The sequence below is a fragment of the Coregonus lavaretus genome (assembly GCF_964263955.1).
Source record: "Coregonus lavaretus genome assembly, chromosome: 20".
Classification (NCBI taxonomy): Eukaryota; Metazoa; Chordata; class Actinopteri; order Salmoniformes; family Salmonidae; genus Coregonus; species Coregonus lavaretus.
This window is the reverse complement of record NC_140007.1, coordinates 24,538,801-24,563,933: the sequence shown is the minus strand read 5'-3', so window position 1 is coordinate 24,563,933 and position 25,133 is coordinate 24,538,801. Positions and strand designations below refer to the sequence as shown.

The 25,133-nt window shown below is 42.0% G+C and overlaps 2 protein-coding genes across 11 annotated transcripts; one reads left to right on the top strand and one right to left on the bottom strand.

The window, feature by feature from the left end:
* Window positions 1–294: 294 nt before the first annotated feature.
* On the top strand, window positions 295–19,992 carry LOC311147469 (cold shock domain-containing protein E1-like). Of its 10 annotated transcripts, XR_014614793.1 has the most exons (21): window positions 295–367; window positions 4,144–4,795; window positions 8,833–9,031; window positions 9,403–9,569; window positions 10,375–10,461; window positions 10,552–10,649; window positions 10,767–10,848; window positions 10,946–11,074; window positions 11,690–11,815; window positions 11,939–12,154; window positions 12,716–12,856; window positions 13,191–13,361; window positions 16,334–16,441; window positions 16,573–16,748; window positions 16,850–16,962; window positions 17,077–17,196; window positions 17,326–17,504; window positions 17,738–17,901; window positions 18,289–18,421; window positions 18,541–18,951; window positions 19,418–19,992. XR_014614793.1 is itself a non-coding variant. In XM_084184180.1 (20 exons), exons 3-20 carry the CDS (start codon window positions 8,833–8,835, stop codon window positions 18,586–18,588), a joined length of 2,400 nt encoding a protein of 799 aa, XP_084040306.1. In that variant the 5' UTR covers window positions 295–367; window positions 4,144–4,795; the 3' UTR covers window positions 18,589–19,992. The 10 variants fall into 10 exon arrangements, 9 of the variants coding, with proteins under 9 accessions (XP_084040306.1, XP_084040304.1, XP_084040305.1 ...); XM_084184180.1 differs by having other exon boundaries at window positions 9,403–9,512; window positions 18,541–19,992; XM_084184178.1 differs by having other exon boundaries at window positions 9,403–9,512; window positions 12,716–12,880; window positions 18,541–19,992.
* LOC311147480 (uncharacterized protein) lies at window positions 19,290–23,872 on the bottom strand. The gene is made up of 2 exons (XM_084184204.1): window positions 21,869–23,872; window positions 19,290–21,755 (listed from the first exon to the last, which is right to left on the bottom strand). The coding sequence occupies exons 1-2, from the start codon at window positions 21,969–21,971 to the stop codon at window positions 20,368–20,370; spliced, it is 1,491 nt and encodes a 496-aa protein (XP_084040330.1). The 5' UTR covers window positions 21,972–23,872; the 3' UTR covers window positions 19,290–20,367.
* Window positions 23,873–25,133: the final 1,261 nt, after the last annotated feature.

Sequence of the window (25,133 nt, the reverse complement as noted above, 5' to 3'; positions counted from 1 at the left end):
TATACACACCATTATATTTGTATTCCGGACTCTGACATTGCTCGTTCTGATATTTCTTTATTTCTTTATTTTTACTTTTTGGATTATGTGCGTATTGTTTTGTATTGATAGGTCTTATTATTGCACTGTTGAAGTTAGAAACAAGCATTTCGCTGCATATGGGATAACATCCGTAAATCTATGTACGCGACCAATAAACTTTGATTTGATTTGAGACCCAAGCATCTCGTCATTATATCCAAATCTCTGGTATAGCCTCTCATTACCGCTATCATATGAAATCTCGCGATAGGATCCCACTCAGATCAATACGTAATGTGCCGTGCTGCTTCTGGCGGCGCTGGTGATAGTGCTGAAAGCTGTTGGGGTGAGTTTTGTTTAATTTACTAATTGAAAATTACCGTTGGAACCCCATTAACATGATTATATTCAAGTTATATATATCTATACAAAATAATTTGAAACTTAGTTCTTATCCTTCAAAGCTTAGGCGGGGTAGTGTTATCCGTTGTTTTTACTCGTCCTACCGACACGTTACAGTACTGTAGCTAGCTATCTGGGGAGCTATTTTAGTAAACGTTTCGACGTAATTAATAAGAAGCTGTTTAAACATGATCAATGGTTGAATTGTTTAATGGCTACCGGTATCGTCGCGTTATGTTTGGTGTTAAACAAATTGAAGTGACAAACGAGCTGACTTATCTGGACTTGCACGAGTTTAGCAAACGTTTGCTAGGTAGCCACAAGCTAGCGAATTTATCTGTCGCAGTTCCTTTGTTGTCCCGTGCCACACTAACTACTGCGCCTGCCACTCTTAATGTTAACCCTTGAAGTAAATGGGTTGTTGATATTGGCACAATATATATTGTTCGTATTCACAAATCCATGAATTAGGAAGAAACTATTTAATGTATGATTACCTAGCCAAGTGTTCACAATAAGTAACGTAGTTAGCTAGCGAAGTAAAGCTAACGGTAACGCGTTGTTGGCTAACTAGCTAACATCAGCTAGTTATCGTTTAACAAATATCGAACGTTAACTAGCCATTTGATTTGACAACTTGTTAACCCCTCCATTTGTTTTGTAGCTAGCTATTTAGTGTGCTTGTTAGCAAACCACGGCATGGTTAACCTTAGTCAGCTAGCTTGCAATGCAAACGAATGATGCGTTGGCTAGTAGGCCACGTTACTGCAATGCAAAGCGTGGCTGCTTGATAGCAAATCACATGGCTGTGCATAGTTATAGCTAACAGTAACCTATTTGCATGGTAATTAATTCATTGCTTGGTGTCAAACCTGTTTCAACCAACAGGGACATTTAGGTAACGTAATAACTAGTAATAATGAACGACCTAGCTAGGTTGCCATTATCCATGAACTTTACAGTTCTAGCCAGCTATCTAGCTGAGACGAGGCAGTATACGTATTAGGCTGGACAATAGAACGAGTCAAAATTCACCCAAGGCTGGAAAAACTGCAATAGAACGTTGGCTAAACTGGAACACTAGCGCGAGCCCATAGCAAACGAATTGAATCGAACGTTCGCAGTCTATTTTGACTGGGATTATGCTTAGAATTCCATTTCGCATAAATGGCACCAAAAAATGTATACCTTTTCATGTTACCACAACAATCTGTTCTTAGGACGAAACTGAAAAATATCAACTCGTGTAGAAAGTAAACGTCCACACCTCGATGGTGTCAACTGTGCTTATGTCTGCATAACGAGGAAGTAGGGGGGGGAAATGTCCACTTCTGACTATTTCTGGTCTAGCGATCGATGACAACTGAGTACGCTGCCCAGCCTTACATAATTAGAAAGAGGAGATTGTCGTGATTAAAATGGTGTCCTACTTGAAAAAATCAAAATATACACATTGCGAGGTATTTGGCGAAATATACCAGGATGCCTCTCCATAGGAAAACAATGGGGGGAGCTCAGCGTTCCAAGGGAAAAAAGTATTTCGGGGCTAGCGTTTGACGACAACTGAGTACGGTGCCCATCATTATATAATTAGAAAGAGGAGATTCTCATGATTAAAATGGTGCCCGACTTGAAAAAGTCATAATGGTCACATTGCGAGATATTTGGCGAAATAGACAGACATACCTATATTTCCCCTATAGGAAACAATGGGACGACCGCAGAGTTCCACGAGTAATTTTTTGTTCACGTTTTAACTATCAGCAATTTGTTCAACCTTGGCAGGTCTCATTGCCAACAATAGCGAAGCAGGCATTGTGACGTAGAACAATGGGCTGGGATTAAAACATTTGGAAGGCGAGTTGGTGCTCAATAGAACTAATAGGAGCTGGCAGGTTGAAAATGCCTTAAAATAAGGCCTATTTTTTCGTGATTACTTCAAAACTATGGCAAGCAGCTGGGACATATGGTAATATTATGGAGCTAGGCTCCACGGCTAATGCAATGAACTAGTTTTTATCTGAAAAAAGCGTTGTTAAAAATGTACTGTGTCCAATTCACTGACATGAATTCAGACTGGTGAAACATCAAAACAATATGTAACGTTAGCAAGTAAGATGACAAACAAGTTAGGGGCTTCTGAACTCAACAATGTTCGACCACCAGTTTTGGTAATCTGTGCGAAAAGGCCAATCATGGCCAGTGATTTTAGTGGGTGGGCACGGGTAGACAAATGTTGTTTTTATGGCTGCGTCATGAGCAGCTGAAAAGCACACGCTCCCAAGTTCCTGTTTTGTTTTAACCATGTTGATATTCTTCATTGGTTTAAGCAAGGGTTGTTGTCTGAGTGAATGTTTCCCCCACTCCTTTCAACCAACGTGACCCTATTACCAAGGGTGATGAGATTGCAGACCATTCTTCTGTTTGACAGTACAAGTGTTGTCTCAACTCACCTTGCTAAGTGGTAGTAGAGTTGTGCCAATCCGTTGACAGCCTAACCACACAATGACATGCTGTAACCAAACTCACTAATGAGTGTTATCAAGATGCATGTTAATGTAGATGTGAATTGAAATCATAGACTGGCAGGGCGTTACAATTTTTATTTATGTAGATAAGTGATCCATTATGATTGCATAATTTCTCTGAAACTTTGTTTTCAAAGAGATTAAACTGAGCGCTGCTGTCCATAAGCAGCTGTAGCCTGGATGCCAAGTATGAGCTTTAAAGACTCATCCACTCCTTGGAATTATATTTGACCCCTTTCACAACATTTAGTTTTTAGCCATGTGGTTTGGCGCTCATTGTGACACAGCCATGTCGGATTAGGTTTCATGTGGCCCTGTTCAGCCAATTTGTTTTCATACTGCTGCATTGAGGTCAATAATGCCAGCAATGCCCAGCTAAGGGGGTTGTCCCAAAAGCCAAACTTGGTGGATGTGTCCCTGCTTCTTGTTACTGTGCAAAGTCCTATACAGTTAAATGTTAGGATCAGTGTCTGAGCCTTTTGTCATGATCCACATAGCTCATGATTACACAGACCTCACTGGTTAGAAACGGCCATAAATATCAGAACAGCCAAAGGTATGCACAGGGACTTGTTTATCCACAGGACTTCTAGTATAGTATCTAGTCAGCTGGCACTGTGTGCAGGGGCAGCTGAGGAAGGTCTATATTTAGGCCTGGGAGTCTGGGGGCAACGAATCTGGAGTTCAATTCACATGTAAAGGAAGTGACCCAGGGCACTAGTCTACAGGTGGCTGTAACTGTTTTTCGTGGTACTCTTGAATCTGGAAAGTTGATTTAGAATGTTGTAATGGTAGCCCCTTAGTACTTTGTTGCAGTGTTTCCAACTCATGAGGTCCTAATTTATTGTCAACCTATGGGCTAATGGTACCACCACCACCATAAATGGTGACATATGTCTTTGATGGCACATTTATCAGGTGTCACCCAATTTGCTAGTTGCTTATTGAAATCGGTAGGCTATATGTACATTGAATATAGGCCTCCTGTAGCTCAGTTGGTAGAGCATGGTGCTTGCAATGCCAGGGTTGTGGGTTCGATTCCCACATGGGGCCAGTATGAAAAATGTATGCACTCACTAACTGTAAGTCGCTCTGGATAAGAGCGTCTGCTAAATGACTAAAATGTAAATGTAATGATTGCAAAATCTGATTTATTTTAAACTAATAGTGAATCTCATTTTTTACTCAACAGTATGAAGTGAAACGGAACTGAATTTTTTGTACCATCCGCAACTGCTTCTTCAAGTTCAGATCACAACGAAGAAACAAATTCAAGAGAAACATCCCGAAACGAACAGTCGCAACAACTCAAGGAAAGGATCACTTCAAAGGAAAATCTAGAAGCAACCAAACGAAGAAAACACCAAAGACAAAAGATACACGGCTGCCCAATCGAAACGCACTCAAGAGAAGCAATCCTTTGCCAACATTGCAAAACCGAGAAGATAATAACTGATCTGAGACCAGAAGTTTGTGCCTACTCAACAGCTTTGACAAAGCACACGTCCCAACGCTACTCCCAGCCATCCTCACCTCACCACCGACTCACCCTGGGGTGCCTAGAGGGCTGCTATTTGCTTTTTTTTATTTTTATTCTGTTCCTTTAACTATCTCCATCTCCTTCGTCTGTATCTCTTCTTGCTCTGTTTGTTGTTTTCAAGCACTGTTATTGCACCTGCGTTTGCCTTTTAAAAATAGTTTCCCCCCTTTTGCTTTATGCAACTCGTATCTAGAACTTGTGCCAGAAACCTGTAACAAATAAGTGTGTGTGCGAATGTGTGTGTGAAGATCTGCAAAGGCGTTAGCGTTCAAGGCTACCACAAGTTTCAAGACACCAAATCAAGGTAGGTCCATTAAAATATTTTTTAAAAACGTATTTCATAAATGTGTTGTCGTTTTGAATAACTGTTGTCTTTGTTTTTTTACGATACTTGTTTCAATGTGTCTAGAAAGGCATCCTTTATATGGGCCAGACATCTTGGCCATCTCCAAAGAAATTTGCACAAATGTCAAATGTATTTACACTGCATGAGGCTTTTACTTATCTACTCATCAAGGACTGATTTGATAGGACTCAATTAATAAATGCATTTGCAAAGTACTGTAATGGTGTATCACAGGGCATTTGATCTAGAAATGGATGCTCATGTTAATGTTACATTTGATGGTAAACCAATGAAGGGGAAAATGCAGGTTCCCAAGTACCAGTCTGGTTCCCTGCTGTGCTGACATGGCAGGATTGTAGATAATGTATTTGTTATGATAATGAACACAAATAATGCACTAAATGTCCCAATCTTGCCTGACTTAACAATATTCTGCTCTTGTAAATGTGCACATCCGCTACCATTTTAACTAGGATGGGGAATATTGCCCCTTACCTAAATGGTGGTGTTTGATATCATAGAAAAACTAGCTTTTCTTTGTGACATCAACATGCACAGCAGCTCCCCTAATTTGCTTGAGGGACTGACCTTTGCTTCTACTTGATAGGGATGAATCATTCTGCAACTTGTTTGGGTCAATTGTTAACAAGCTAAATTAATTGCACCAACTCTAGCAGAAAGATTTAGCACAGTTTTAAAGTGTTTTAGTGAGCCTATCTTTCTGCCATAGGCCTACTTCATTATGGAAGTTGTTTAGCTGTCTTTCCTCTGCCTCTGTATCCTGCCCCTCTACCTGGTCATATCTAGCCTTCTGTTCCCTTGTCTCCTCACGCCCACAGACCCTTTCCCATGATTGTGACACTTTGTTCACTGGCTGACCTTTTTGCCTTCCCCTTTATTTATTTTTTTGTCCCTTTCCCATTTTCACCCTTGCAGACGTCCAGAGGTGTATCATTGGGTGGTTGAGGGGGAAAAAAGGAAAAAAATAACAAACAAAAGTGAAGTCTGGGCAGTCAAGCAAACCAGTAATCAAGTACAACAAAGGGGTGGAGTTTGGTTTGAGTTTATGGAAAAATATGGGAAGCCCCTGGAAAGGCTTTGTTGAGTTTACCTTGCCCACGTCCCCACCTGCCGCATTTATTAGCGCTGACCTGAGCAGCACCTCCCCCGTCGGACTCAGCCTGTCACCATACGGCCGATCCGTAAGTTCCATCTTCCCCACCACCTCCCTCCGTCTCCCCCATCGAACACCCATTCACCCACCTTGCCCTGCCTCTCTCTGCTCTGACTGGCCTTACCTTTCCATTCCACGGGGCTCAGAGACTAGCCTCTGCTCAGGTGCAGTCAAGCAGGTACAGGGCGGTCTAAAGGTTACTGGGGATTTGGGTTTGTTTCAAATTTGGTTTTACCCTCCACAATTTATTTAAATAAGGCTGTAAATGCGTTTTGCCATGCCCCACACCCCTGAGATTAATGGTGTGGGATATGATTAGTGCTGCAATTTGTCTCTTATGTAGCCAATATAAACAAACAGATTTAGAATTAGTACATTTAGCCTAGTACATGTTTAGGAAAACAATGTGAGTGTAATCTAAGACTAAGTGAGAGAGGGTGACTGTTTAGCAGACTACAAAGCAGTATGCAGAGGCTAAGAAGATATTACTATTGATTTTCTGGTTTATTACAAAAGCTAAACTTGTGTTTTTGGTTGAGTCAATTATACCATGCCCATTTCAAGCTTGTCTAAAAACAAAATATGTTTTTAAATGTCACTACTTTGTCAAGTTAGCTGGCTAACTTTGTAGTTCACCCCTCAGGTGGCGTTGATGCTCAAAATAATGTGCCCAGTAGGAACCTGACTGTTCTTGACAAAACTATTTAAACGATGTCAGTTTGAGTCTTAAAAAAAAAAAAAGAATATTTTATTTTTGTCCGTTTGACAGTCTTTCCCAAATAATTAGACTGAAATAAAGCTAATTTAACTAAGGTAGGTCCGTTTTTTGCTAGTTTGTAAGACAAGTTGATTTCGAACTGAATGGCACCAGCCATCGGAAACTGTCGCTTAGTCTGAAATCTTAGGTATCGAACCAGCAAATAAAAAATATAGATTTATATTCAAGATTATTCACCCCATCGAGGACAGACCACCCAATCCACTAACTACTAGGAATTTCAACTGTTAACATTGATGCTAGTAAGGGACCTAACAGATAAGGCTGCTCTGGGACCCTTCATGTACACACTATCATCTTACTGTGTTGACATGCTTCTGTCTAACCTGTCTTTCACATCAGCACTTTCTGATTCTGTCAACTCTTATTTTAACATTATTTCAGGCAATAACGATAACAGCTTTTCATGAGTCATGATCACTTAAGTTACATGACCACCTTTCTCAACGCTTTGTTCCATTCCTTCAAATGTTGAATGGCAAATGTTTATTTTAGTTTTACTGATCAGGCTGATTATTGTAGGGTGTCGCAGAGACTACCTCACAGGGACATTCACTAGAGATGCTAGGTCTCTGCTAATAATTTATGAGTTTCTCTTAAGGAATTATGATTCCCAGGGTCAGCATCGATCTGTGTTTATACTTGCCCCTCACTTTTACAATTTAAAGTGTAAGAAAATAACTTCAGAGACCTAGAACGCTGCGGTGTAATGGAATGAAAGCTCATGAGTAAAACCACAGCTCCAAGTATCTGAATGTCCAAATTACCTTTTGACCCCCCCCCCACAACAGTGTGTCCCAGTCCTGACCCCACTGTCGGATATGGAGAAGGTGCACTCTGAACCCCCTTTGGCACGTAATACTGCCCCTTCCACCTCTGCGGTGGCTATCCCCCGCTCCTTCTCTGTTTCCCACAAAAAACACAAGCGGACCCCCCTGTATCAGAGATCAGTAAGTGGGCATGTTGTGTGGGCATCACATCAGTTGCACCCACAGTGGTAATGACTGCCAGGGGGATGTTAGTTAACCGCATGGTGTGTTTTGCAGTGGCTTTTGATTACTTAGAGTGAGATGATCAATAAATTGATTTCTGGTTCTGTGTGAAGTCATATTGTAGCACCCAGTTCATGTGTTTTTTGTTTATTTATTTTAAGACGTTTATTTATTTTAAGACGCTCTTATCCAGAGCGACTTACAGTTAGTGAATACATATTTTCTTTATACTGGCCCCCCGTGGGAATTGAACCCACAACCCTGGTGTTGCAAATGCCATGCTCTATCAACTGAGCTACATCCCTGCCGGCCATTCCCTCCCCTACCCTGGACGACGCTGGGCCAATTGTGCGCCGCCCATGAGTCTCCCGGTCGCGGCCGGCTGTGACAGAGCCTGGATTCGAACCAGGATCTCTAGTGGCACAGTTGGCACCTTAGACCACTGCGCCACTCAGGAGTACATGTTGACTTAATGTGCTAGTCAATGTGAGACGGCAATGGTTTCCTAGTAGGTTTGGATAAAGATTAAGTTCTATAACCAACTCTCTTTGCATGTATAATGTTCCCAACTTTGTCAATTCAGGGGTGCTTGTTGTGATAGTGACTGAGTGAATAGAAATGCATGATTCTCTTGAGCCAACTAGAAATGTCTATACAGTATGGCCTTTATGGTAGTGAATGGTCTGAATCAACATGAAAACCCATCTGGGGTTGGCCAATTGTGCTCACCGGCATTCACAAGAGGAAAATGGTCAGATAACACCAGAAGGCTCTTTTGGTTAGTCTCTCCAAACTTTGGTGCACCCACCAGTCAGGAAACACATTTTAGGTAGCGGATTTTCTTTGTAGATGTGTGTAAATGCATGTTTGGGTGAATTAGATCCTATTGGCGTGTATGTGGGAGTTTCATTTGTCAAAGAGAGTCATGCATTTACACAATCCCACTCATAAACTCACATCTGCTCTCATTCAATGTTAAGAGCTGTGTTTTGACTGACTGTTTGATATTTTTCTTCAATAAGTAACATTGTCCGTTTCTTGTTCTGCTCAGATGAGTTTTGACCCTGGCATGCTCCACAACAACGGGCACACTGCGTTTGCCAACGGCACGGCGGCGGGCATCAGGGAGACAGGAGTGGTGGAGAAGCTGCTCACCTCCTACGGGTTCATCCAGTGCTCGGAGCGGCAGGCGCGCCTCTTCTTTCACTGCTCCCAGTACAACGGCAACCTGCAGGAGCTCAAGATAGGAGGTGAGAGTCCAGGGCTGCTTCTAGGCATTTAGTAGTCTAGTCTCATCCACCAGCCTAATACTGAACAACACAACCTTTTTAGGGGTGGTTTCCCAGACACAAATTAAGCCTAATCCTGGACTAAAAAGCATTTTCAAATGACATTCTCCTTGAGTCTAGGAATAATCTGTCTGGGGAAACTCCTCCTAGATGTTTATCTGTTCAAAAATGAGAATTTCTTTAAAAAATCCTTGGATCTAAGTGGTAACAATTGATTTCTTCCTTGGTCTCTTCACAAGCTACTGTGTGCAGCCTTTAAGTCGATCAACCTCCATGAATGTCCGGTCAGCATTTGGTGACAACCTGTTTTCTTCATCTCTCTGCCTCTCTAGATGATGTGGAGTTTGAAGTGTCCTCAGACAGGCGCACTGGCAAGCCCATAGCAGTGAAGCTGCTTAAGATCAAACCAGAGGTGCTTCCAGAGGAGCGCATCTCGGGCCAGGTGGGGCCAGACTCGCACGCCTCTCCCTTTACTGTGCTGCATGGTTATATTCATCCAGTTAAGGAACACCATTTTACTTTTGGTTCTGTTTTTGTCCCTGTCACCTCAATGTCGGTGTTTGTTCGTCTGTTGGGTGTATGTTCAAGCTCATTGTAAATCTTTAAACTCATTTTTGGTTATTAATAGTTTCATAGATTTGTACATTCTTAATATGAAAACTTTCCCACCACTGATTTTAATCTGATTTTAAATCCACATTTGTATGGCCGTTATTTATGTTGGCCTTGGTCTGTTTGTCTGAAACACTAGGAATATATAATCTATTTCCATGGAGATTTACAATGGGCTTGGCTGTCCTCGACATACATGTTGTGTGGTGATGGTGTTCAGGGGTAGAGGTGGGATTTGACGTTTAAACAAAATAGCCTAAATCTTTGTCCAGAAAGTTGTTCCTAAATGAAGTTGAAGGCTTATTTTCAAAGGAATGACAAAATATGAAGTCAGTAAATCAAATAGGTTTGATTGGATGTAATATTTTGATAGCCATTGACATATATATTTTTTATTAGCCTTCTCTTCAAATGGCATTTACTCATTCAAATGAAGAAATTTGGCATCTCAAGCGTTTCACATCTCATGCAGTAGTGTCTATAGTACATAACAGACTTCTATCCCTTCACTCTCTTGATATACTTTTGAAAATCAACCAGTTTTTGTTTCCCCAGAATGATTATTGTAATTTATGCAATGTCATTTCCTTATTTAAGTGCACTGATTTATATGAAGGTAATCATGTTTGTGTGTTGAATCACCCAAATGCCATTCTTAACCATCTCCCGCTGTGGTTCTTGCTGTCCTTTAGGTTGTCTCAGCGATTCCCACTCACCTGGATGGCAAGTCTGCTCCAGGGCAGGTGCCCACTGGCAGTGTGTGTTATGAGAGAAACGGGGTAAGACTGTCAAATGGCCTGTAGAAAGAGACTTGTCATGACAAGGCTGGTAGTCAATGTAATGTAAAGTATGGATTCCTTCCCACGCAGGAGGTGTTTTACCTGACCTACACCCCAGACGACATAGAGGGCAACATGCACCTGGACACGGGAGACAAAGTCAGCTTCTACATGGAGACCAACAAGCAGTGAGTTGTTTTTCAAAAGTGTCTTATTGTTTCCCAAACTTGAGTTTCCCAATTTAAAATGTTATGATTGCATACTACCATCGCCCTTTCCTCATGCTTATCTTCTGTGTGTTTCAGCACTGGTGCAGTCAGTGCTCACAACATCGTCCTGGTAAAGAAGAAACAGATGAGGTGCCAGGGAGTTGTCTGTGCCACCAAGGTAAAGCCACAGTACACCCTTGTGGATCCCTGGCTGGACATTGGCTACTGAATGTGCCTGATTATGATCTAATCTATAACCCTTTGTTGTCTGGTAGGAGGCCTTTGGATTCATTGAGAGAGCTGACGTGGTGAAGGAGATCTTCTTCCACTACAGCGAGTTCAAGGGCGACTTGGAGGCCCTACAGGCCGGCGACGACGTGGAGTTCACCATCAAAGAGAGAAACGTAGGTGGCATCACAGGAACCGTTCTTCCTAGCCAACTCGAGTGATCCGTTCTAATGGATTGCAAAAGTATAGAATATGAGGCCAGTATTGGATCATTGGAATCAAGTTATTCTTAAGATGTTAGGGACTTAACTTGTCAAATCAAGCAATGATGGTTTAATGGCAGTGAGACTCTCAATAGGAAAAGCTGTTCAATAGAAATTGCTCATGTATACATTCTGAATACGTATTGATGCTATGAGCCTGTAAATATGCAAAATAATGGAGAGAAAAAAGCAACATTGAAGTAACTAAAGCATTTACGACGATACCGCCTCTGCAGAATTCAGGGCATTCATACTTCTTGCGTTTCGTGGAGCAGAGTTGTTGTGAAGGAAGTTGTCAAGGAAGTGAGTTTGTGTTTATACATGAACTCCCACCCCCACCTACGTCAACCAATCATGTCAATGCGGAGCTATACGGAGCCCTCCGTATTGTAACAACATTTGGGAGGTGCATGGCATTGCCGCAGGGAGCTCGATTTGACCTCCGGAGGCTCCGCAATTGAGCCTCTGGACCACTTTGCCTGATCAAGCATAAATCTGCTATAAAGCATTTTGTTTTCTCTCCTCTAGGGGAAAGAGGTGGCCACTGACGTGAGGCTGCTCGCCCAGGGAACGGTCATATTTGAGGATATCAGCATCGAGCAGTTTGAAGGCACTGTCGCCAAAGTCATCCCTAAAGTTCCAACCAAGAACCAGGTCTGCAACTTACACCATACCTTCATACTCAGGAGTAACCTGAGCTTGGTTTTTACTAAATCATCGATTGTTATTTTCTCATGATAATGACAAATATTTGTATTGTTCCTCCCCATCTTTTAGAATGATCCGCTCCCAGGTCGCATCTGTGCCAGGATCAGCTTCACGGACAAGGAGCTCCTGTTTGGTGAGAAGGACACCAAGTCCAAAGTGACCCTGCTGGAGGGTGACCATGTGCAGTTCAACATCTCAACAGACCGCAGGGACAAGCTGGAGCGGGCCACCAACATCGACATCCTGCCCGACACCTTCCACTTCACCAAGGAGTCCCGTGAGATGGTAAGGACCATGCAATCTATGGTACACTCTAGTTCATTTGAGGAAGCTTTGTGTGGAGTTGAATCAGTGAATGTCAACCTGAAATGTACATTCCTAAGAAGTTGTCTGTATTTCATACTGTTGTGTAGATCATATTAAATGGAAGAGCATAAACCTGCAGCCCCGAATGAAAGGGAAGGATTGGCACAGTTCAACATTTTATCTACAGTGCACTCTCTTTAATCTCGGTTAGAAGTAAAATCTTGTGTAATTTGGTCAGCTGCGTGATTAACTTCTGGGTCTATACATGCGTGTTAGCAAGTGAGATTTCTGGTGGTTAGCGAAGTCGCCACCTCTCCCCTCCGTGTGGGCACACAAAGCACTCAAAGTGAAGCGGTTTAAACACTGCCATCGCCCAATCCTGATACGTCCATATAACGAGTGACGAAAGCCCGAAGATCGGAACTACTGCAGCTCGTTATGTCACGCATCCCGTTCAGTCCCAGCAGATTATTCGGTCTACATGCAGAGTCGACGGCATCTCTGCTGTGTTAACGGCTCTCCCTGTCCTCTGTCCTATAGGGTGTGATCGCTGCAATGCGTGACGGCTTTGGCTTCATCAAGTGTGTGGACCGGGACGCCAGGATGTTCTTTCACTTTAGCGAGGTGCTGGAGGAGGGCCAGCTGCACATCTCTGATGAAGTCGAGTTCACCGTTGTGCCCGTGAGTCCAGAGAGAACATCCATGGTCCGTTTTTCAATATACAAATGCTGTCTTTTTAAAAATTCCTTTAATCTCTCCTTCCCACTTTTTCTCTGTCCATCATCCAAGGCTGTTAGTTTAGTAGGGAACTCTTGATTTTGAAATGAACATCCAGTAAATTGTTATAAATATTAGGGAATCTCACTCATTGAACCCATTCATGTTTCCTAGGCACATTGTCTTCCAAATGAATTTTGGTCTCTGGCTACCTCACAATATAATCCAGACAATCTCAATGAGCGCATTATCGAACACCAACACATTGGAACGGGTGTTTTCTCCCTCTCCTGTGCAGGACATGTTGTCTGCCCAGAGGAACCATGCGGTGCGCATCAAGAAGCTGCCCAAGGGCACAGTCTCCTTCCACATCCAGTCTGAGCAGCGCTTTGTGGGCGTGGTGGAGAAGGAGGCCACAGCAGCCATCACCAACAACAAGAGCGCCAGCCCCAGCAAGGCAAAAGAGAAGGTACGAAAGCACCCAGGGCAGCACTTGGGAACCCACAGCGACATTGTCAACATGTACATTTTTTTTTTTTTTTAACAGTATATGTTTCTTTCCTTCCCTGCTTGATGTTTCTTTTACTTTTCTTTCCTCTTCCCCTCTTCCTAGTCTGATCAGTATCGAAATTTAAAACCGCTCCGAGACCCACACGCACACATTTCCCCTTACAATCAGGCATTTTTCAGACCATTGATTTTTGACTCCTCTTTAGTTCTAATTCTCTGTTTGCTTTCTCCTTTCACCCTTTCCCCCCCATGCTCCTTCTCTCCATAGAAAAAAGACAAGGTAGGAGTTTTGTCTTTGCATGATGCCATCAAGTTGATCAACGCTAGATAGATAGATCTATCTAAATGTTTTCCTACCGGGTTGACACAAACTGAGGCAAAGTACTAACTACTAATTTTGTCTCAAATTGGCTAGATGATTTGCCAGACATTTTACATGGCAACTGTGACAAGTTCCCCTAGTTACCTTAAAATTCATAATGTATAGTTTTTTTGCCCAATTGCTTAAATCGGTTTCTCTCATTTCCTGACCTTTGCTCTTCACATTGCTGCAGACATACTGTAGTTGCCATGTACGCTCAAATAGGTAGACTAATTGTACATTTCTCTTATTTCTCAAGGGTAAAGTAGTAGAAAAGGTCAGTGGTGTGGTCTATGGCCTGCTGAATGTGCTCCTCACCCCATGGTTGACTGCATGTTTTCAGTCCTAATCAACCTCTAAATCAATTCCTCTGTAAAAACATTTCATTCTCACTTTTGTAGTCTTGTAATTTACTTTACTAGTTCCTAAGGAGATATGACATTAACTAAGGCTTACCCCATTAAGTCAACTCGTCAATTGTTTGGTCTATAGGCTTTTGGTCGACCAAGATTTATTTAGTTGAGCAGTAGCTAAAAATAAAAAGGTAATTAATAGCTTAGGATCATCATCACAAAAAGTGTTAATGATCCTAAGCTATTAATTACCTTATACAAATGTGCTACTACTTTTGGCCATAAACACCAATTCTACAGTGGCACCTCAAACCGACCAATGGGTTTGAATTTTAATACTGAGGGGTTGCAATGCCGATCGATTTGAAGATCCTGCTTGTGTTGCAGGTTTGTTTAATAGTCTACTGATTCCGTGATCACCAAGCCTCATGCAACCACATGTTGGATAAACATGTTCACAAATGTGGCTGTTTTTCATCTTTGCTATGCTTTAATAAAAGGTTAACTTTTTTTGTTAGAACAGCCTCTGGTATTATTTATGGTTTACTCTGTTCCAAATTGTCTGAAAAAATATGAATAATAAGCCTCTTTCGCGATCTCTTATTGTATTATTGTGATTATAATAACTAATGTCATTATCATTAAGAGCTTATAACAGCGTTGTATAACCACCATCACGCTGTAGGCCTAAGAGCGCATCCTGTTAGGTCTTAATACCGTAACTTACTTATGCCTATATTTCAATTCTTATATTGACTACTGTATCAATCATTCGTTCATGTCATCACACAGCATACAAGTTATTCATGAAATGCAATCAAGCATTTTCGTTTTAAACAAAAATAACAAAGTGACCCTTGAATAATTAGTATTAACAATAAATAAACTGTTCCATTCACAAATGAATGTCACGGTCTTTGCTGTAATAAACACTTTACAACATACTCTGGTACGCGTGTTATTTAGTGTTTATGTTGTTCCCAACGGTCAGGAAAATTATATTGTAATATAACAGCACCTGTTTGGCACGCAGCGCTTGCGCCTTACCTTCTTCTTGCTCTCCGGTATTTTCCACAACTAGTCAAATTTATTCCGCACATCACTTCCCCTTTTACCTCCTGAGCAACCAGTAAACATTCCCCAATTTCGAGTTTGTCAAGTCCTCTGCATCCGTTCTGATGTTATGGGGTTCAGAGTTTATAACCAAATTATTGATGTGATTATGATATGCTTTAGGTCCTATTGGTCACATGCATTCGACACATACGTGTCACAAGTTGAGGGAATAGGGAATGTTTTTCCTAAACATTTACATTTACATCATTTAGCAGACGCTCTTATCCAGAGCGACTTACAGAATTGGCTGTAATTATGTTGCAGCTTCAGCAACAAAGAGAGCGCGATAAACACTGATGTTCTGTGGTCACTGCAGCAGGGAGGAGAGAGAGAATGGGTGCTAGTCAGTCACTGGCTGTCTTTAACACAGCACAGCAAGTCTGAGCCCTGCCCTGCACAATCAAATCAATTGCGGTTGTACTCCCTCGAGTCATTTGTCTTATTTCATCAAACAGTTTGCTTAAAGCATCAGACAAGCTCAGTGCAAATAGTTGATTTGATTAAAACATGGACACATCCTATCAAAATACATGTTTTAAAATTGACTGATCGATTGGTCAAAAGAATGGACAACTCCCGGTCAAGCAAGATTTTTTAAAGTCTGGGACAGCCCTACATTTAACACTGTTTGTACAAAGGTGTTGATTTCAAACACTAGTCAATGCTAACCGAAATCTAACGGGTGCTTTGGAATGTGTGCTATTGAACATCTTGGTGCCAGTCATCTGCACTCTTAGTTTTAACAAGGAGTTGCTACTGCTGTTCATCTGATATACTCCAAAGCTTTTAAGATGCATCATTCCTCCCTTCCTCCTTTTGAAGTAATTACTGATATGCACCGGCGTGGATGAAATAAAACATTATCCTACACTTTTACTTTCATCTATCCAGCCTCTTCAGATCAGTAATTACTTTATTTTTTAGCCAGGAGCAGTGCATTTTTCTAACATGTCCCAATGCTCAGAACCACAGCAGTGGTGTTATCCAGGTGTAACAGTTCAATGCCTGAGTTCTGGAGAGGAGTGCAGCAGCCTACCTCTGACTCTTTGACTGAAACTGCCAGTCTAATCAGTTTTATGGTGTCTGTGTCCTCTCATGTAGGAAGCAGAAGAGGGAATGATTTCTTATGAGGACTGTGGAGTGAAGCTGACTGTGTCTTACCACGTCAAAGATCTGGAGGGAGCTGCCCAGCCACAGGCAGGAGACAAGGTACTGAAAACCAAACAAGTTCACACTGGCTCAAATGGGCTTTGTTGAAATGGCGACTTACCAAACCCCAAAAGATTAATAATGGAGTTGGCTCTGTTTTCATGTGGTGTAAATTCAACCATGTCCTCTAGGTGGAGTTCTCCATCAATGAGGTAAAGAGGACGGGCCAGCAGAGCGCTGTCACCATCAAGATCCTCAACCGCACCGTCAACACCAAGAGGCTGCTGGGATACATCGCCACCCTGAAAGATAACTTTGGCTTCATAGAGACAGCCAATCACGATCAAGAGATCTTCTTTCACTACAGGTACAACTATTCAACACAGGCAAGCTACAGTGTAAAATATGTTTGTTGGTGTGACATAAGATCTGCCCTGGTTTTTCATGCTTCCTGTTTGTCTGTTCCAGTGAGCTGTGTGGAGACTTGGAGAACCTGGAGCTGGGCGACACTGTGGAATACACCCTGTCCAAGGGCAAAGGAAACAAAGTCAGCGCTGAGAAGGTTACTAAGGTGGCAGCAGGTAGGCAGTAAAATGCTCTAGTTATTGTTTGAGTTTGCACTACAGTCAGTTCTATAGTGAAGAGTTTGTATCAACCATCCAAGTGAGTATGCTAATGGTGTTCTGTTATTGCAGTGAATGGTGTCGGGCAGGATGTTGGTGAGACAGTGATTTTGGGGAAGGTGGTGCGCCCTCTGCGCAGTGTGGATCCGTCCCAGACAGAGTACCAGGGGCTCATCGAGCTCTCGGAGGAAGGTAAGTCACCACTGGCAGTGGAGGGTTATGTTAATCAATTCAATGTTTTTACTAATGCACATACTCTATAATAACCAAATGGCTAAATTGACCATTCCTCTTCTCCCACCTGTCCTTCTACCCATTCAGATGGCACGAAGTGCCAGAATTACCCCTTTGGCATCGTGGGCATGGCGAACAAGGCAGACTGTCTGCAGAAAGGAGAGATGGTGAAGTTCCAGCTGTGCACAGTGGCCCAGACAGGACAGAAGATGGCCTGCAACGTTGTCCCCCAACGTAAAGCCCTGGTGGAGTGCGTCAAGGACCAGGTATCTGATCATGCTTGTCAAAATTGGTGGAGATGGACATGATTTTAAATTGCCTTTCAAAATTGAACTTAAATATTCTGCCATTTTTATTTATTTTCAAGTGTGGTAAGTAACCCAAACATGAAGTAATAAGAATGTATAATTTGTTTTGGGACTTTCTCACTATGCAAGGTATTGGTGTGGCTACCTATGAGCGCTATGCCTATTCAGTCTGTAATGTCTTGTCTCCCCAGTTTGGTTTTATCACATATGAAGTTGGCGAGAGTAAGAAGCTGTTTTTCCATGTCAAAGAGGTGCATGATGGCTTGGAGCTCCAGCCCGGGGATGAGGTGGAGTTCTCAGTCATCCTCAACCAACGCACAGGGAAATGTAGTGCCTGCAACGTGCGCAGAGTCAGGTAAATACTGCAGGGGGGGTGTACTAGTACCCATGTTCGGAAATGGAAGTATTACCTCAACTTAGCCAATAAGGATGCCCGTTTTCTTGATGGCAGGCAGTCAATGGAACTGAATAAGTGAAATTGGACCTCTAGCCTCCTGTAGCTCAGTTGGTAGAGCATGGCGCTTGCAACGCCAGGGTTGTGGGTTTGATTCCCACGGGGGGCCAGTATGAAAAATGTATGCACTAACTGTAAGTCGTTCTGTATAAGAGCGTCTGTTTAATGACTAAAATGTAAATGTAGCCCACACACTTGCTAGTCAGGTCTCACTTATGACCCAGTTATTCTAAACCTAGACAGTATATTGTTGGTAAAAAAATCCCTCTTGTTTCTCTACCCCCACAGTGAAGGGCCTAAACTGGTGGCAACCCCCCGTCCCGATCGCTTGGTCAACCGGCTCAAGAGCATCACCCTGGATGACGCTAGTGCCCCCCGCCTAGTCATTGTGAGACAGCCCCGCGGCCCTGACAACTCAAAGGTACACATATTTGAACACGTAATGCTGTATAATAAGTTCTGATGTTCACTTTTTATTTTTGGTTAATCTATAAAGCGTGTTGATTTTATAATGACTGGTCTCCTTTGTTTTGTACCCAGGGCTTCAATGTGGAGAGGAAGACCAGTCAACCGGGTGTCATTGACTGAGCTGTATATAACCCATCCCGTCTGGAATAGGTGGGCCCTGATTTAAAAATGCAACCAGAGAATGGAGGACAACAATGGAAAGGGATTTTTGCTGTCTTGCAGACACATGCTCCTACACACATACTCTTGATACACACAGGCACACAGAGAAATAAGCATGTGTAACCCCTCTCCCTGTTCCATCACCTGCAAGGGAACCCTCATTCCATTTGTCCTCTGCTGCCCATGTATGATGTACTGCAGGATACAAGGCGGGATCTCTCTTCCGAGTGTGCGCGTGTGATTGTTGTGCACAAGGTGTTTTAGAAATGGTAGAAGTTACAGAGGAATTTGTTTTGAGGGTTTCTCTGCCCCTTAGAATCAGTGACGGTTGCGTGGCAGTGTCTTGTCCCCATCTGCCGAATCTGCCTAATTGTCTGGAATTCTGCACCTGCAACCTGACGTGTGTGTGTGTGTGTGTGTGTGTGGGCATGTATTAGAGCTCATCTGCTTATTTTCCTCCATTTTGTTCTCCCTCATTTAAGGAAACTAAATGATTCTCATTTGCCAATGGTTTCCACTATGCTTTCCTACAAAATGCATAAAGCAAAGTTCCCTCCATAAGGAGGATCATGTTTCTCATGTGTGGACTAAAACAGAGGCTACTTCTCTGCTCGGTTTTTTTGAGCAGTTTAAAAAGAAAATCTTTATCCAAGAACTGGAGTGAAAGCATGGTGTTGTATGTGAATGTTTTAAGTGGTATATGATTTGTATTTACTTTCACAGATCTGGGGCCTTTAGATACCTTTTCGTTATTCACGCGCTTTGTAAGCAATTTCCCCAGGTGCAGAATTCCTAATGGCATCTTATATCGAGCAGTTTCAGACAATGTACTTTTTTTTTTGCACATCTTTGCTTTTTTGTTCCATTGATGTAAGAATACGGTGCCTAAACTACAAAAAAAAAAAAAAATGACATCCTCTGTCCCCAGCCCATCCGCCAAAATAGAAAAAACAATCTTAGGATGGCTTTTTTTGTAGAAATAATACTGATCTGCATCCCAATTACCTGTGGGTTGAAATATACTGTATGTAATGTGTGCTTTTTTTTTTCTTAGTGAAAGATTCAAACATCACAATATAACAAAAATACATTTAACTTCAGTAAAGGTGGGGGGGGGGGGGGAAGGAAGGGGAAGTGTAACAAAGCATTAGAATTAAGTTACGTCTTAAGGATCAGGATATCTATTGTGCTCTGGCGGTGTTGGTGTGGTCTGTTGTGCCTGTACGCACATACGGCAGTTGGAGACTAAATTAATTTAAACTCTGGAGATCACTGGGTTGATCCTGAACTGCACAGGCGCTCCTATGAACTTTTGTTAATGGTCTTGAATGAAGCAATTGAATTAAAGTTTTATGAAAATCATATTGCGTTTCTTTATTTGAAAGAAAATCCAGGCAGTTATTTATTTGTTCCTTTAAATTCCATAGAGTTTGTATAAACCATTTTATTCAATGGCAGCAAGAGACTAAAACATAAATGCTGTCCCTACTTTCAAACCAAAATGTGCCTGAACAGTGGAGCAAACTGAAGATGGAAAATATATTCCGCATCTCTTGGTAGGACAATAGAAGTTTGCTTAAAAAATGAATTTTATTGTTGCCACACTGAACCTTCATATAGAAATGTAAAACTGGGAACAAATCCCTGCACAGTTTGAATTATCACGCACATTATGAGAAGGCTATATTGTCTTTGCTTGTTTTAAACTGGAACGTTTCAGTTCTTGCTCTACCTCGTTCAAACTCTGGTGCTACCCAGATGTATCGTTATCGCGGCGCGATGCACAACCTTTGGTTTTGTTTCTGTATTTGGACTCGGGGCTTCAGACCAGTGTGTCCACAAGTCTCTAAGCTGATTTGGCCTTGAGGGCCGCAAGTCCTTGATCTGGTTTGGGGGAACTAGAGCATGCGGAAGATCTGAGTTCTCTCTGGGAGCAAACTTCCTGTCTGTATTTACCACGCTGACTGTAAGCGCTCTTGACTGATTCAAGGCCTCATTTGGCGTTGTCCACCCTGCAGCAGCAGGAGATGTGGCATCTTGGCTTGCAACATTCACTTTCTCCATTTGAACAGTTCTTCTGTCTCTTGAGGAATCAAGTCCTTGCATTTTCATTTTGTATTCTTCCAACTTGGCCTTACACGCCACAGCTTTTTCCTTAATCTCCAGGAACTGTTCCTCCAAGTCTTTTTGATATCCCTCTTCCGCCTTCAGCTCATTATCCCAAAATTCCAGCTGCTCTGCCTCCTCTATTACCTTCTGCTGGGCCTCTTGGTCAGTTTGCCTGGCCTTTTGTTGCTCCTCCAGCTCATGAATCTGACTATTCGTTGAGTTTATTTGAACCTGCAGCTCTTTCAGATTAGTCTGTTGGCGAGCAACTAGTCCTCTTAACCTCCTTTTCTCATCAACCATCTTAAGGGCACTGGTTGGATTCTGACAGCCCTCAGCATTTATCTTTGCCGTGCCAGCTTCTGGGTGTTTCTTAACATGTTGGTTATCCTTACCCTCATCAGAAATGTTACTCTTCTCTCTGTCCCTGCCCTGGTCTCCCATGCAGCAGGAGATTCGCTGGTGCTCAGTGGACTTGGCACTCTTTTCTCCTCTGACTTTGCTCTGCAAAACCCCAGGAGTGGAGGGATCCTTGGAAACAGTGACCGAAACATTCAGGGAATTACCATCCCTTTCGTCAGTGTCCTTGCTGTTTCCCTTTTCGTGGCTTGATTGGTTCGCTCCGCCTCTTCCTAGGCTCTCCAGCCATCCCCAAGCCTCCTCCATCAGGGTCAGGGACTTTCTTTTGGGCTTCTTCGGTTCTTCCGGTGGCTGTTTGGCTTGTTGCCGCAGGCGTGATAAGGGAGGTAGGCTTTGACGGTGTAAACTAAGACCACCATTACACCTTCGTACTTTGCCCCCAGCATCTGCTCTCCTCAGCTGAGGCCCAACTTGGTATCTGCTGCCTTTCCCTCTACTAGGCTCTTCGCAGAAGGATGGCCCGTTATGCAGCAGGGTGAGCTGGACCTCTCTGGCCTGCTGGCCGTACCTCTCAAGTGACTCCAGAAGCCGTTCATTGGGTGCCACATTCCGCTCAAACTCTTTGAATTTCTCTTTAAGTGTGTAGCGCCCAGGACGACCTAAGCAAAGGGAAATGATTGGGATGAATATATCACCTGAAAATATTGATTTGGATTGGACATTTCTAGTGAATTATACAGTAAAATTAAAACACTGCCAGACTTGTACTCACAAATGGATTGGGCCAAAGCTATGACCACTTCCTGGCATGTGGTTTTCTCAGTAACTCCACAGACAACTTGTGGGACTCCTTCCACTGATACCTTAACCTCCATTCTGTATTCAGAAAAGTTAAAGGATGAGAGCAAAATTCAGCATTACTGTAGGTTCTGAGGTCTCTGGGTATTACTGTACACACACATTGGAAGTGGTGGAGGCAGACAAATTACCCTCATGACCATTCTCTTATCAGTTTGTGCCCACCGTCTTGGCCAGGCTTGAGGGCAGTAAAAATTACATATTTGTAAGCTGAATGCAATCATCAAATTGCAATTTACAGTATTTTCAAATGAAGCCTAATGATACTCAAGGAGGTAAAAAAAAAAGCAACTTGTATATTGACGGTAAAACTTAAGTAAAAAAAAATAATTGTATCAAACAACTGCATTAATGCACAAAGCATCCAGTTCATGGCATAATCAGATTTGTGAAAACGGATACATTTTAGCTTCAAATCTACAGTATGTAGTTCCAAGTTTGGGAATTGCTCAAGATAATTGTAATAATCAGTTCTGTCAGAAAAGCACATGCATATACTGTTAAATTGTCCACCTACCTCTTAAGCCTTAAAGTTGATCCGATGCTGGGAGCCGTCCACTGTGCTGAAGGCACAATGCTCTGTAAGGGATGGAAAGGAGCACAGTGGAGTGATTACGGCCAATTTGAAGTCCCTTGGGTTTCTTCTACTGCAGCAAAGTTGAACCCACCCCTCTTGCAAATAAAAAGATTGAGGGCTGATCTATGTGAAAGATGTACAGATTAGATTTAAGGACAGTTTATCAGTATGTTTGCTATAATAATGTATAAATTAACATTTTGTTACAATACTTCTGAATACAGTCGATTCAAATACTGTTTTGTATGCATTGTGTGCTATATCCAGTTTGTGATGTTCAATGCCGCCATTCGATTTTAAAATTAAAATTGCCATTGTTCTGTCAAGACTAGTCTGGCGTTGCCATACCTCCAAAATCACGTTGTGGTTCGCGACTAGGCTACGTCAAGACTAATGCATTTACATTAATCTTACTCGGGTATAAATACAAATTCAAGTGGACATAATGCTTAGCTACTTATTTTATCCGATGACCCCAAATACTGTAAACATTGGTTCACTTGCGTCAGTAAACTGTCAGAGGTATTTTTGGCTCTGGGTGTATTTGTGTATCTTTCTGACAGGAAGGGTGATCTCTATCAGAATGGAATATATAAACATGCTGGTAAACTGTACAACTCCAGTAGGCATACACAAGATCTGGAACATTCCACAACTATTTCCTTTGATTTACCAAATACTTTCGGGTTCTTAGTCTCCGTCCTTGTCAAACAATACAGTAATCCCTCATTAGCTACTGACCCTTGTTCATCAAACTTGACCACAATATACTTGTAAACCTACTTCCACAGGACCCCTGACAAGTTGTCTGAACTAGTGCCCTGCTGAGATGTTCTAGGGAATGGATACTCTAAAATAATGTTACTGCCAATAACACCTTCAACTGAAGAGGATGCTCATACTGTACAAATGAAACATGAACTCAAAATATGGAGTTGGAAACAAACCTAAGCCCACAAGGGGGAGCAAAGGTTTTGTAATTTTCCACTCACAATCTTGAGTCTAATTAGTCAACAGATGAGAAGTTTTTACGCCCAATTAAAAATGGGTAGTTGTAGTTTATCATGTATCTAGTCTAGTGCACATTCTAGCCTAATTCACTCCTGTCCCAAAACTATTGGGACTGAGGTTGTGTATTGTGACAGACACCCTTGAAGAAATAAAGATATTGAATATAGTGTTGTGGAATTAAAGTATTTTTGTCCCAATGTTTTTTGCCACTTTATTTTAAGTAGGCTACATGTGTTTTTGTTTAGGGATGGGAGTGAATTAGGCTAGAATGTGCACCAGACTAGATACAGTGCCTTCAGAAAGTATTCACTCCCCTAGACTTTTTCCATATTTTGTTGTGTTACAAAGTGGGATTAAATTGGATTTAATGTACGTTTTTTGTCAATGATCTACACAATACTCTGTCAAATTTGACATTTGTAAAAAAGCAAAAACACAACAAAAAACATACCTTGATTTAGATAAGTATTCAACCCCCTGAGTCAATACATGTTAGAATCCCCCTTGGCAGCGATTACAGCTGTGAGTCCTGGGTAAGTCTCTAAGAGCTTTCTACACCTGGATGTGCAACATTATTATTTTCAAAATTCTTCAAGCTCTGTCAAATTGTTGATCATTGCTAGACAACAATTTTCAGGTCTTGCCATGGATTTTCAAGCAGATTTAAGTCAGAACTGTAACTCGGCCACTCAGGAACATTCACTGTCTTATTGGTAAGCAATTCCAGTGTAGATTTGGCCTTGTGTTTTAGGTTGTCCTGCTCAAAGGTGAATTAATCTCCCAGTGTCAAGTGGAAAACAGACTGAACCAGGTTTTCCTCTAGGATTTTGCCTGTGCTTAGCTCCATTCAGTTGTTTTTTTTATCCTGAAAAACTCCCCAGTCCTTAACAATTACAAGCATGCCCATAACATGATGCAGCCACTACTATGCTTGAAGATATAGAGTGTGGTACTCAGTAATGTGTTGTATTGGATTTGCCCCAAACATAACACTTTTGTTGTATTCCCCCCCAAAAAACAATTTGCTTTGCCACATTTTTTGCAGTATTACTTTAGTGCCTTCTTGCAAATAAGATGCATGTTTTGGAATATTTATATTCTGTACAGGCTTCCTCCTTTTCACTCTGTCAATTAGGTTAGTATTGTTGAGTAACTACAATGTTGTTGATCCATCTTCAGTTTAATCCTATCACAGCCATTAAACTCTAACTGTTTTAAAGTCACCATTTGCCTCATGGTGAGTTTCCACGTTGACATTATGGGGTACAGTGTAAAAAATCTCAATTTAATAAAACATTTATTCAGGCTGTAACACAAAATTTGGAACAATGTTATGGGGTGTGAATACTCTCTGAAGTCACTGTACATGATGGAAACTGCTGGAGTAAAAGGAAGTGGAACACCTGTTGTCAAACTTTCCTTCAGTCTGACAGTCCCTCCTCCCTAGATATGTTAATGGTAAGGGGAAATGTGAGATTTGAAACTTAGACACCAAGTGACCCACTAGAGAAAAGGCTAGTGTGGCTCTTTGGTGCTATAGCTTTAAAATTGTATGGGAAATGTGAAATATAGATTTTTTTCAGGTACTCCT